Source organism: Oncorhynchus kisutch, unplaced genomic scaffold (assembly GCF_002021735.2).
Source record: "Oncorhynchus kisutch isolate 150728-3 unplaced genomic scaffold, Okis_V2 Okis09a-Okis19a_hom, whole genome shotgun sequence".
NCBI lineage: Eukaryota > Metazoa > Chordata > Actinopteri > Salmoniformes > Salmonidae > Oncorhynchus > Oncorhynchus kisutch.
Window position 1 is genome coordinate 10,852,673 of NW_022261985.1, and position 14,152 is coordinate 10,866,824.

Sequence of the window (14,152 nt, forward strand, 5' to 3'; positions counted from 1 at the left end):
TAGCAGTAGTCGAGGTAATGGAGGTAGGTAGGGGTAACGTGACTATGCATAGATATAATGAGTAGCAGTAGTTGAGGTAATGGAGGTAGGTAGGGGTAACGTGACTATGCATAGATAATAATGAGTAGCAGTAGTTGAGGTAATGGAGGTAGGTAGGGGTAAAGTGACTATGCATAGATAATAATGAGTAGCAGTAGTTGAGGTAATGGAGGTAGGTAGGGGTAAAGTGACTATGCATAGATAATAATGAGTAGCAGTAGTTGAGTAATGGAGGTAGGTAGGGGTAAAAGTGACTATGCATAGATAATAATGAGTAGCAGTAGTTGAGGTAATGGAGGTAGGTAGGGGTAACGTGACTATGCATAGATAATAATGAGTAGCAGTAGTTGAGGTAATGGAGGTAGGTAGGGTAACGTGACTATGCATAGATAATAATGAGTAGCAGTAATGTAAATAGCCCGGTGGCCAGTTGATGAACTGTTCAGGAGTCTTATGGCTTCGGGGTGGAAGCTGTTAAGGAGCCTTTTGGACTTTGGCGCTCCGGTACCCGCTTGCCGTGCGGTATTTTAGGCCCTTCCTCTGTCACCGCCTGGTACAGGGGTCCTGGATGGCAGGAAGCTCGGCCCCAGTGATGTACTGGCCCTTCCTCTGTCACCGCCTGGTATAGAGGTCCTGGATGGCAGGAAGCTCGGCCCCAGTGATGTACTGGCCCTTCCTCTGTCACCGCCTGGTATAGAGGTCCTGGATGGCAGGAAGCTCGGCCCCAGTGATGTACTGGCCCTTCCTCTGTCACCGCCTGGTATAGAGGTCCTGGATGGCAGGAAGCTCGGCCCCAGTGATGTACTGGCCCTTCCTCTGTCACCGCCTGGTATAGAGGTCCTGGATGGCAGGAAACTCTGCCCCAGTGATGTACTGGGCCTTCCTCTGACACCGCCTGGTACAGAGGTCCTGGATGGCAGGAAGCTCGGCCCCAGTGATGTACTGGCCCTTCCTCTGTCACCGCCTGGTATAGAGGTCCTGGATGGCAGGAAGCTCGGCCCCAGTGATGTACTGGCCCTTCCTCTGTCACCGCCTGGTATAGAGGTCCTGGATGGCAGGAAGCTCGGCCCCAGTGATGTACTGGGCCTTCCTCTGACACCGCCTGGTATAGAGGTCCTGGATGGCAGGAAGCTCGGCCCCAGTGATGTACTGGGCCTTCCTCTGACACCGCCTGGTACAGAGGTCCTGGATGGCAGGAAGCTCGGCCCCAGTGATGTACTGGGCCTTACCCACTTCCCTCTGTGGCGCCTTGCGGTCGGAATCCCCTCCGGCGCCATCATTAGACAGGAAACTCTGCATTACCATCTGTTTATTTTAAAGTCATGTTTTAATTGTAAATCACCTCAGCCATGTTGTTTATTTTCCCACTCTGTAAATCACCTCAGCCATGTTGTTTATTTCCCCACTCTATAAATCACCTCAGCCATGTTGTTTATTTTCCCACTCTGTAATCACCTCAGCCATGTTGTTTATTTTCCCACTCTATAAATCACCTCAGCCATGTTGTTTATTTTCCCACTCTGTAAATCACCTCAGCCATGTTGTTTATTTTCCCACTCTGTAAATCACCTCAGCCATGTTGTTTATTTCCCACTCTATAAATCACCTCAGCCATGTTGTTTATTTCCCCACTCTATAAATCACCTCAGCCATGTTGTTTATTTTCCACTCTATAAATCACCTCAGCCATGTTGTTTATTTCCCCACTCTATAAATCACCTCAGCCATGTTGTTTATTTCCCCACTCTGTAAATCTTATTTTTATTGTTTCTCTTTTCTCGGCCATATAAATGTCTACAGCTGGAGGAATTCCCAAAGTTACACAGACGATAAATATCATGCTACCAAAGTATTAAATTTGTACAAAAATACTTTTACAGGTCATTATACCGGTCCATTAGAAATAAAAATACAATATTTTTTCAGGGACATAAACAGTGAGTTTTTGCTTCTTTAACTGTATCATACAGTGGGGCGGCAGGGTAGCCTAGTGGTTAGAGCGTTGGACTAGTAACCGGAAGGTTGCGAGTTCAAACCCCCGAGCTGACAAGGTACAAATCTGTCGTTCTGCCCCTGAACAGGCAGTTAACCCACTGTTCCCAGGCCGTCATTGAAAATAAGAATGTGTTCTTAACTGACTTGCCTGGTTAAATAAAGGTAAAAAAAAAAGATGTTTGACCCCCACTATGGTAATTGGCAGTGTGTGTACTCCAGTATTAAGAACAGAAAAATGACCACTCCACCTGAGTTTTCTTTTTCTATTTAACTCTAGGCTTCGTCTGCATAAGTCCAAAAGCTTGTTCTCTGTAGCGTTGAGGTGAATTGTAAAGAAACCGAAGGTGCAAATGAACTGTATCTGTGGTTAAATAAACCACAGCGAATGGCTTGAGATTCAACTGGACTCTTAAAAGACAACAATAGTAGCAGTGACTGAAGTAGTCAAAATATTACTGTTGGGCTACTACAGTTGAACTGTGTGTAGTCATTTCCAGTAGCTGAGATGTCAGTCATTTTCAGTAGCTGAGATGTCAGTCATTTTCAGTAGCTGAGATGTCAGTCATTTTCAGTAGCTGAGATGTCAGCCATTTTCAGTAGCTGAGATGTCAGCTATTTTCAGTAGCTGAGATGTCAGCCATTTTCAGTAGCTGAGTATCTAGTGCATTTGATGTCAGCTATTTACAGTAGCTGAAATGTCAGCTATTTACAGTAGCTGAAATGTCAGCTATTTACAGTAGCTGAAATATCAGCTATTTACAGTAGCTGAAATATCAGCTATTTACAGTAGCTGAAATGTCAGCTATTTACAGTAGCTGAAATGTCAGCTATTTACAGTAGCTGAAATGTCAGCTATTTACAGTAGCTGAAATGTCAGCTATTTACAGTAGCTGAAATGTCAGCTATTTACAGTAGCTGAAATGTCAGCTATTTACAGTAGCTGAAATGTCAGCTATTTACAGTAGCTGAAATGTCAGCTATTTACAGTAGCTGAAATGTCAGCTATTTACAGTAGCTGAAATGTCCGCTATTTACAGTAGCTGAAATGTCCGCTATTTTCAGTAGCTGAAATGTCCGCTATTTTCAGTAGCTGAAATGTCAGCTATTTCAGTAGTATCCAGTGTGTTGGGAGTTGTCCATTTCAGTAGTTGAGATGTCAGTCATTTCAGTATACAGTGCATTTGATGTCAGCCATTTCAGTATACAGTGCATTTGATGTCAGCCATTTCAGTATACAGTGCATTTGATGTCAGCCATTTCAGTAGTTAAGTATCCAGTGTGTTGGGAGTTGTCCATGTCAGTAGTTGAGATGTCAGTCATTTCAGTATACAGTGCATTTGATGTCAGCCATTTCAGTATACAGTGCATTTGATGTCAGCCATTTCAGTAGTTAAGTATCCAGTGTGTTGGGAGTTGTCCATGTCAATAGTTGAGATGTCAGTCATTTCAGTATACAGTGCATTTGATGTCAGCCATTTCAGTAGTTAAGTATCCAGTGTGTTGGGAGTTGTCCATGTATAACTACAGCACTTGAAAGTGAACATGTGACGACATGGCTTTTCCAACCGTCTCTATGGCGCAAGTGAGAGAGATGGAGAGCGAGATCGTTGTCTAAATAAGAGATTGAGTGGTTGGTTGTATCGTGGGACGGATAATGCTGTCGTACGTGAGCCATTTCCACACAACAAACAAAAAAATAGTGAGACCATAGAAATAGAAATCCTAGACAGGAATTTTTTTTCCCCCCCATTTTCAATTCGATCCCCTATTTCAAGTCTGATCTAGTTCTGTAAGCAAGAGACCGTGTTCTGTGAGCACTGAAGACAAAGGTGACGTCACTCGTCCAGAAAACGGCACTAGTTTACATGAAGTACATGTTTAGGGAACGTCTGTTTTGCCACAGGTCCGCCTGCTTTTGAACAGACCTCTTTTTTTTCTGGTGTCATAGTTGTTTTTTTTATGAAGTGAAAATCTTACTGGAATTACATCTTGTTGCCTTACCCTATAAATGGTAAGACATTACACTGGGTCCTTCAATATACACCTCTACATCTCTCATCATCATCATCATCAAACAAGTGTCATTTTCTATATTACAAATTCTTTGTTATTATTTGAAGCCTTTTTGGGGGGGGCAAACCTCAGAGAAACAATGAACCGTATAAAAACATACTTTAAACAAAGCCAGTATCACACAGATTAGCATATTAGTTGATATTTACTCAAATAGGGTACAGGGATGGTGGGATACAAAGTAGAGAAGCTGTTTTGAATTGCTTGGGTTGTTTTTAGATTTTACCTCATGCTTCCCCCTCCCCTTAAATCAATGGGTCTTCCCCCTCCCCTTAAATCGATGGGTCTTCCCCCTCCCCTTAAATCAATGGGTCTTCCCCCTCCCCTTAAATCGATGGGTCTTCCCCCTCCCCTTAAATCAATGGGTCTTCCCCCTCCCCTTAAATCAATGGGTCTTCCCCCTCCCCTTAAATCAATGGGTCTTCCCCCTCCCCTTAAATCAATGGGTCTTCCCCTCCCCTTAAATCAATGGGTCTTCCCCCTCCCCTTAAATCAATGGGTCTTCCCCCTCCCCTTAAATCAATGGGTCTTCCCCCTCCCCTTAAATCAATGGGTCTTCCCCCTCCCCTTAAATCAATGGGTCTTCCCCCTCCCCTTAAATCAATGGGTCTTCCCCCTCCCCTTAAATCAATGGGTCTTCCCCCTCCCCTTAAATCAATGGGTCTTCCCCCTCCCCTTAAATCAATGGGTCTTCCCCCTCCCCTTAAATCAATGGGTCTTCCCCCTCCCCTTAAATCAATGGGTCATTTTGATTGGATGGTAGAAATTAAATGAGTAACGTTACTATTCCGGGTGTTTAATTAAGGTTGATTTGATATCTGGTTGGTTGGCGCTCTTTTCAGATCGTCGTTTTAAAAGGATAAATGGCGGCTATAATGTGGAAGTCGTTTTTCTAAACCCAGTTTTATAGGTGCCTCTTCCTAAGTAGTTGTTAGTTTCAGTACCGATGAAACTACCTGCGATGTGCTGTCCAATGGTCTGAAGTAGTAGGACTTTCTCTCTGGGGCCTCCCGTAGTGGCTCAGCGGTCTAAGGTACTGCGTCGCAGGGCTCGAGGCGTCACTACAGCCCCGGTGTCCATCCCAGACTGTGTTACAGCCGGGCCGAGACCAGGAGACCCATGAGGCGGCGCACTACAGCCCCGGTGTCCATCCCAGACTGTGTTACAGCCGGGCCGAGACCAGGAGACCCATGAGGTGGCGCACAATTGGCCCGAGCGTTGTCCTGGTTACGGGAGGGTTTGGCCCGTACGGGATTTCCTTGTCCCATTGCGCTCTAGCGACTCCTTGTGGCGGGTTGAGCGCCTGCAAGCTGACTACGGTCGCCAGTTGTGCGGTGTTTCCTCCCACACATTGGTGTGGCTGGCTTCGGGGTTAAGCGAGCAGTGTGTGAAGAAGCAGTGCGGCTTGCCAGGGTCGTGTTTCGGAGGACGCATGGCTCTCGACCTTCACCTCTCCATGTACGGGAGTTGCAGCGATGGGGCAAGACTGTAACTACTAATTGGATATCACAATTCTTTTTAAACTCTATCTCTGGTTCCTGTAACAGCACAGTGTTAGCATACCTATTCCACTCATACTGTATGCAGGCAAGTCAGACTCAGGGTCTGTTCTTCCTCCCTTTACTAGTGGAGCTGTAAGGAAGCACATTGCATATATCACCACCTCGTACATTAAAAACATCTCTTCTGCATCTATTTATGACAATAGATCTATGTCCAAATGAAGGATAAGGTGCTTCAGGGAAATGGGCGATCCTGTATTCTAGGATTCAGAGAAGTCGCCATTTTTGTTTTTGGGGAATTGCAGATTGTGTTTTGTTGTTTTGTTTCTTTCTAATTGCGCGTAGCCTAGATAAAGCTGCTTCTTCATTCTCCCCAAAGCAAAGCTTTTTAAATCCTTCTCTAAAGGGTTTCATATATTATGCTTCTAGGTCAACCAGTGTGCTTGGTGACATGCATGGAGAGGAGACGTCACGTCTTGTCTCGTCTGCCAAACGCATTGTGATGAAGCCTAAGGGGACGACTGACTGTCCTGGTTCCATTTCAACATCCTCCTCCTCCTCAGTCTTGCCTACGAGAGGCAGGACTACAGTACAGGCTTCAGAGAGGCAGGACTACAGTACAGGCTTCAGAGAGGCAGGACTACAGTACAGGCTTCAGAGAGGCAGGACTACAGTACAGGCTTCAGAGAGGCAGGACTACAGTACAGGCTTCAGAGAGGCAGGACTACAGTACAGGCTTCAGAGAGGCAGGACTACAGTACAGGCTTCAGAGAGGCAGGACTACAGTACAGGCTTCAGAGAGGCAGGACTACAGTACAGGCTTCAGAGAGGCAGGACTACAGTACAGGCTTCAGAGAGGCAGGACTACAGTACAGGCTTCAGAGAGGCAGGACTACAGTACAGGCTTCAGAGAGGCAGGACTACAGTACAGGCTTCAGAGAGGCAGGACTACAGTACAGGCTTCAGAGAGGCAGGACTACAGTACAGGCTTCAGAGAGGCAGGACTACAGTACAGGCTTCAGAGAGGCAGGACTACAGTACAGGCTTCAGAGAGCAGGCTTCAGAGAGGCAGGACTACAGTACAGGCTTCAGAGAGGCAGGACTACAGTACAGGCTTCAGAGAGGCAGGACTACAGTACAGGCTTCAGAGAGGCAGGACTACAGTACAGCTTCAGAGAGGCAGGACTACAGTACAGCTTCAGAGAGGCAGGACTACAGTACAGGCTTCAGAGAGGCAGGACTACAGTACAGGCTTCAGAGAGGCAGGACTACAGTACAGGCTTCAGAGAGGCAGGACTACAGTACAGGCTTCAGAGAGGCAGGACTACAGTACAGGCTTCAGAGAGGCAGGACTACAGTACAGGCTTCAGAGAGGCAGGACTACAGTACAGGCTTCAGAGAGGCAGGACTACAGTACAGGCTTCAGAGAGGCAGGACTACAGTACAGGCTTCAGAGAGGCAGGACTACAGTACAGGCTTCAGAGAGGCAGGACTACAGTACAGGCTCAGAGAGGCAGGACTACAGTACAGGCTTCAGAGAGGCAGGACTACAGTACAGGCTTCAGAGAGGCAGGACTACAGTACAGGCTTCAGAGAGGCAGGACTACAGTACAGGCTTCAGAGAGGCAGGACTACAGTACAGGCTTCAGAGAGGCAGGACTACAGTACAGGCTTCAGAGAGGCAGGACTACAGTACAGGCTTCAGAGAGGCAGGACTACAGTACAGGCTTCAGAGAGGCAGGACTACAGTACAGGCTTCAGAGACGCAGGACTACAGTACAGGCTTCATTAAATAAATGGGGGTCACGTTTCAAATATTGTGCTATTTTCCAGATGTTTGTTTTCCTTTCTTCCCCCAAGTCAAATAGTCTACTTAAAAATCACTGGGAAGAAGTGATATTGTCTCTGTAAAAACCATTAGAAATCACAGGGGGAGGGACAGAGAGCTAGTGAGACCCATCTATGACAGATGAAGGAGGACAAGGAGGACAGAGTGAAGCCAAGTGTGAACGAGAGAGAGAGAGAGAGAGAGAGAGAAGGAGGGAAGGAAGGACTCCCTAGAATAACTAGATGGAGGGTTTGTATCACTCTGGCCTTGTTTCTGTCACGACGCTACACAGCAGTGGTGCAGCAACACAAACACACACGTACAGAGTGGCCAGTCCAGCATCACATGTAAACATTTCAGCAAATATTATTGTGTTTTCTTTTGTCTTTTGTTTTGTTTTAAACAACAGAATTGTGTTACTGTTTTATAGTCCAGCTGCAGTAATAAAAAGGAGAGGATCGGTCGGATGGCACTATTGTTTCAGTTCATCACTGTTGTTATTTTTGTCTCAGGTATTTTCCAAGAGGTCAGTGTGGTAGACGTTACCCTCCATCTTTGTAGTTCACCTCCATCTTTGTAGTCCTTGGGTAGTGGTGCGTACCGTACTCAATAGTCCCCAGTGTGAGGGAGGAAGAGGAGGAAACCTCTTGTGATTGTGGCTCATGCTCTGGCTCAGAGGAAGGAGTTTAGTTTTGTCAGTGTGCTTTGACTTAGCGGCCCAGGACCCCACCGTCCACCTAGGAACACTGTCTGTCTATCTGTGTCCTTAATAACACCCTATTCCCTAGGTAGTGCACTACTTTTAGCCAGAGCTGTGAGGGGTTAGCCTGCAAAAGAGGTTCTGGACAGAAGTAGTGCCCTGCACGTGCAATAAGGCTCCATTTTAGATTGACCCCCTGTCTCATCAGAGTGGTTTTCTACAGTAGCACCAGGGGGAGGACAACTCACAGGGGAAGGGGAGAAAGAGAGAGCCTTGGGCCTTCAGACCTCCAGTCTGCTATAAGGTCTTAGTGGGGTCTCTATCATCTAGCCCAGCCCCGGCCAGCGCCGCCCCGATCCCAGTCACCCCGATTCCAGCAGCCATCCTGGACAAGGAATGGTGGTTCTGGTTCGGTGGAGGGCCAGAGAGGCTGTCCCCCGGCTCGGTCCAGTTGATAACAGGCTCCTCGGCGGGTAGCTGGTTCAGTTCTGACTGGGACCCGGTTCTGGAGGAAGCAGGGTTCCTGCTGATCACCAGGTCCAGTTTGTTTCCTGACTCGGCGATCAGAGGGACCACCAGACAGCAGTCGAAGTCTCTGGTCCTCACGTGGTTGATCTGAGAAACCAAAGACCAGAGAAATACTTATTTAGATTTGGTTTAAAAAGGCAACGAAAGGAAGTGATTTGAGTTTGGCGTTTCCAGCTAGCAAGCACAGACTGAAGGTCCATCGTGGGAAACCTCTGTTTGACCATCATCTGGTGAGCAGAGGTTTGCCACGATGCTGGTGTATATCTGGTTTAAAAGCTTTGGTTTAAAAGCCAAACAAATATGTGATATTTGTATTTCCTGAGACTGAAAGTTTAACTTCAGGCTTTGCCTCAGAGCGGTTTCCTTTCATTTCAGTTAGGAGCCGACAAGATCAATACATCTACTCTGTTTAAACCTTCAGGTGAACCGTTTGTAAAACCCAGTCCTGTTCTTCAAACAGGAAGTCAGAACACTTACGTTCTCTCTCTCTGCTCCTGTGTACGACTGATGTAATATTTACTGATGTACCCGTCAATTACAACCACAGTAAACATACAAGCTGAATAATGTATCATCTTGGCTATCGGAATAAACTGCAGTTCATTTCCTTGAGCACCTTTTGTGTTTGTGCTTTTAAAAACAACATTGTCAGCGACTTGGAAAAAAATAAAAGTTGAATAACGTCTCAGGTTGACATTCACCTGTAGTGTAGTTGAGTTCCTTGTTTGTGCTTTTAAAAAACAACAACAGTGACCTGAGGGAAGCTGATAAGGAAGACAGTCTCTCTCTCTCTCTCTGAGCAGCGAATAATGAGACAACCTTTCTTTTCATATGCTAATGACACGTTCACTAGATTGACAGCTTCCCTGGAGAGGGATTCATCTATCCATCAACACGAGTCTCTCTGCCAAGTCAGCCTCACTTAGACCAGCGGGAAATTAGGCCAATGTTGTGTATCAATTTGGGGCCCCAAAAAATACAAAAAATCCTTTGACGTTGTATGAACTGTGTAGATCTGCTCTACTTTAGGGAGTTCTGTAACATCCATATCTACTTCCTGTCTTTAGCTACACGGAAGAAATAGAAACTAATGGAAAGGTCAAATGATTTCTTATCTAAATGCTGAAAGTGCTTGTGGGCGACGGAGAGAAACAAAATGGTGCAGTTTCAGGCCTTGTGGCGGAGAGAGATGTGGGTGATGGTGTGTGTGTGTGTGTGTGTGTACCTGTAGCAGCCTGTCGTAGGACTTCAGGCCCCCGACCTCTGCAGGTCCACCTGGGCGGATGTTGTTGACATAGACACCTTTCTCCAGGAGGCCATCTGACACACTGAAGCCAAAGTCTTCAAGGTCCGACTCCTTCAACAGACTCACCTGCACAATCAATCAATAATGTCCTCAAACAATCAATCAATAATGTCCTCAACCAATCAATCAATAATGGCCTCAACCAATCAATCAATAATGTCCTCAACTATCAATGAAACATTTAACCTGGTGTAAATAATGCAGTTCATTAATAGACTGGATGACAGGCTGTGTCTGCTGACAGTCATAACGTGATTGATAGACTGGATGACAGGCTGTGTCTGCTGACAGTCATAATGTGAATGATAGACTGGATGAAGGCTGTGTCTGCTGACAGTCATAATGTGATTGATAGACTGGATGACAGGCTGTGTCTGCTGACAGTCATAACGTGATTGATAGACTGGATGACAGGCTGTGTCTGCTGACAGTCATAATGTGATTGATAGACTGGATGACAGGCTGTGTCTGCTGACAGTCATAATGTGATTGATAGACTGGATGACAGGCTGTGTCAGCTGACAGTCATAATGTGATTGATAGACTGGATGACAGGCTGTGTCTGCTGACAGTCATAATGTGATTGATAGACTGGATGACAGGCTGTGTCTGCTGACAGTCATAACGTGATTGATAGACTGGATGACAGGCTGTGTCTGCTGACAGTCATAACGTGATTGATAGACTGGATGACAGGCTGTGTCTGCTGACAGTCATAATGTGATTGATAGACTGGATGACAGGCTGTGTCTGCTGACAGTCATAACGTGATTGATAGACTGGATGACAGGCTGTGTCTGCTGACAGTCATAATGTGATTGATAGACTGGATGACAGGCTGTGTCTGCTGACAGTCATAACGTGATTGATAGACTGGATGACAGGCTGTGTCTGCTGACAGTCATAATGTGATTGATAGACTGGATGACAGGCTGTGTCTGCTGACAGTCATAATGTGATTGATAGACAGAATGACAGGCTGTGTCTGCTGACAGTCATAATGTGATTGATAGACTGAATGACAGGCTGTGTCTGCTGACAGTCATAATGTGATTGATAGACTGGATGACAGGCTGTGTCTGCTGACAGTCATAATGTGATTGATAGACTGGATGACAGGCTGTGTCTGCTGACAGTCATAACGTGATTGATAGACTGGATGACAGGCTGTGTCTGCTGACAGTCATAATGTGATTGATAGACTGGATGACAGGCTGTGTCTGCTGACAGTCATAACGTGATTGATAGACTGGATGACAGGCTGTGTCTGCTGACAGTCATAATGTGATTGATAGACTGGATGACAGGCTGTGTCTGCTGACAGTCATAATGTGATTGATAGACAGAATGACAGGCTGTGTCTGCTGACAGTCATAATGTGATTGATAGACTGAATGACAGGCTGTGTCTGCTGACAGTCATAATGTGATTGATAGACTGGATGACAGGCTGTGTCTGCTGACAGTCTTAACATGTCAGTACCAGAGCTTCATCATAACTGAAGTTGTCAAAAAGCTCAAGTTGAAGACACGCAGACACTTAAGATGCGTCAGCACGTTCTTACCTTCACAGGGTTTTTAACCCCTCTAACGTTCCATGAAATGAAGTAAACAGTGTAAAGAAAAGCAGCAGTACTCTGGCCCTGGAGGGCCTTGGTGGGCCCCGGGGGGCTTTGGAGGGCCCCAGAGGGCCTTGGTGGTGGTTTATCATCGTTACCTTGTGCAGCTCCACGGGGGTGGGCGACATGACGTCATTCATCTCCTGCTTCATCTTCCTCATGGCGAAGGCCTTGCGCCCCCCGTCGCTGGGCAGGGTGTTGGAGCGCGAGGACTGGTTGTACTGAGGCCGGGCTGCGCTGCGCTCCTGAAAGCTGGCCTGCCGACCCAGGTGGCTCCTCAGAGGAGCAGGGTCATGGTTCAGACTCAGACTGCTGCCTGACATAATGGTGGCCTGAGGGGGGGGGGGAGGAGACACCGGGGGAGGAGATGAGGGAGGGAACCGAGAGAAAAAGAGAGAGTGGGGGAGAGGGAGGAGATGGGGGAGGGAGAGAGGAAGGGGAGAGGGGGGAGATGGAGAGAAGGGAGGGAGAGAGAAGAGGGAGGGAGGGAGGGAGGGAGGGAGGGAGGGAGGGAGGGAGGGAGGGAGGGAGGGAGGGAGGGAAGGGAGGGAGGGAGGGAGGGAGGGAGGGGAGGGAGGGAGGGAGGGAGGGGAGAAGGGAGAAGAGAGAGGGGGAGAGGGAGGAGATGGGGAGGAAGAGAGGGAGGGAGGGAGGGAGAAGAGAGACGGAGGAGATGAAGGAGGGGGAGAAGAGGGGAAATGAGAGGAGAGAGAGGAGGGGGAGAGGCCAGAGAGGGAGAAAAGGGGGTTATGGTGATGAACTTCCAAAGTGAGATATGAAGTACAGGGTACGCTCATGGACATGAGAATTGCTCCAGGTGTAGAATGTGTTCAAGCAGTATGTCAAAGAGAAATGGTTTGATCGTAGAATAATAACATAGACAGTTCCTGTCAGAGGAGATGGTTGGTTCATCATCATCATGACCCAATAAACAAACAAAACATAGACGGAAAAACTTCAAAACCCAAGACGCCTTGCTGCAACTGTCCCATCATGCTTTGCTCACACCGCCATGCCCATTGTCACATCATCATCACTCTTCCCACGGATTGGACAGGAATGAGTGATGTCACTCAAACCACCAGACGTGGAAGTCTCATGTTTGTGACAAACAAGTGAAACTGAACACTGTTTGACCCAAGCTGATGCATAGAGGTGCTGCAGAAACCCGAAACAGTTTGGCAAACAACACACTGTCACAGTCTCCATGCACCAAGACACAAGGTACAGCGCTTTGACTCTAAATGGAAGATGTGTGTGATTCATTCCAACATACAATTTGCCAGTTTTCATGTTGACAAATGCAACATGCTCTTCAATACTGACATTAATTAACAGACATGTTCATTTAAAGCGAATGAGGAGCCGTAGGGTTCAATCCAAGCTGAGGTGGCATTTAATTCAGTCAAGCCTCCTTGATTTAATGTCTCCAAACCCGACAGGATAATTATTTCTCTTCCTTCCAAACTAACCTCTGTGATTCACACGGTGTCACTTACTTCCTGCATTGACACTTTCATTTCAAGGTTCATTTACAATGTATTGCTGAGCGTCAACACACCTCCAGGCAGCACTACGGATACATCCCAAATGGCCCACTATTCCCTTCATAGTACAGGGCCCATGTAGTGTATAATATAGGGAATAGGGCCCATGTAGTGTATAGGGCCTATGTAGTGTATAATATAGGGAATAGGGCCCATGTAGTGTATAATATAGGGAATAGGGCCCATGTAGTGTATAATATAGGGAATAGGGCCTATGTAGTATATAATTTAGGGAATAGGGCCTATGCAGTGTATAATATAGGGAATAGGGCCCATGTAGTGTATAATATAGGGAATAGGGCCCATGTAGTGTATAATATAGGGAATAGGGTGCTATGTAGTATATAATATAGGGAATAGGGCCCATGTAGTGTATAATATAGGGAATAGGGTGCCTATGTAGTGTATAATATAGGGAATAGGGCCCATGTAGTGTATAATATAGGGAATAGGGTGCTATGTAGTATATAATATAGGGATTAGGGCCCATGTAGTGTATAATATAGGGAATAGGGCCTATGTAGTATATAATATAGGGAATAGGGCCTATGCAGTGTATAATATAGGGAATAGGGCCCATGTAGTGTATAATATAGGGAATAGGGCCCATGTAGTGTATAATATAGGGAATAGGGCCCATGTAGTGTATAATATAGGGAATAGGGTGCTATGTAGTATATAATATAGGGAATAGGGTGCTATGTAGTGTATAATATAGGGAATAGGGCCCATGTAGTGTATAATATAGGGAATAGGGCCCATGTAGTGTATAATATAGGGAATAGGGTGCTATGTAGTATATAATATAGGGAATAGGGCTCATGTAGTGTATAATATAGGGAATAGGGCCCATGTAGTGTATAATATAGGGAATAGGGCCCATGTAGTGTATAATATAGGGAATAGGGCCCATGTAGTGTATAATATAGAGAATAGGGTGCTATGTAGTATATAATATAGGGAATAGGGTGCTATGTAGTGTATAATATAGGGAATAGGGCCCATGTAGTGTATAA

The 14,152-nt window shown here is 46.2% G+C and overlaps 1 protein-coding gene across 1 annotated transcript in view; it reads right to left on the reverse strand.

The window, feature by feature from the left end:
- Positions 1–1,782: 1,782 nt before the first annotated feature.
- Positions 1,783–14,152, reverse strand: part of grip1 (glutamate receptor interacting protein 1) — a 253,128-nt gene continuing 240,758 nt past the window's right edge. The window contains 3 exon segments of the mRNA XM_031815294.1: positions 1,783–8,752; positions 9,891–10,037; positions 11,688–11,921. Coding sequence (XP_031671154.1) covers positions 8,435–8,752; positions 9,891–10,037; positions 11,688–11,921 — 699 coding nt within the window. The 3' untranslated portion in view covers positions 1,783–8,434.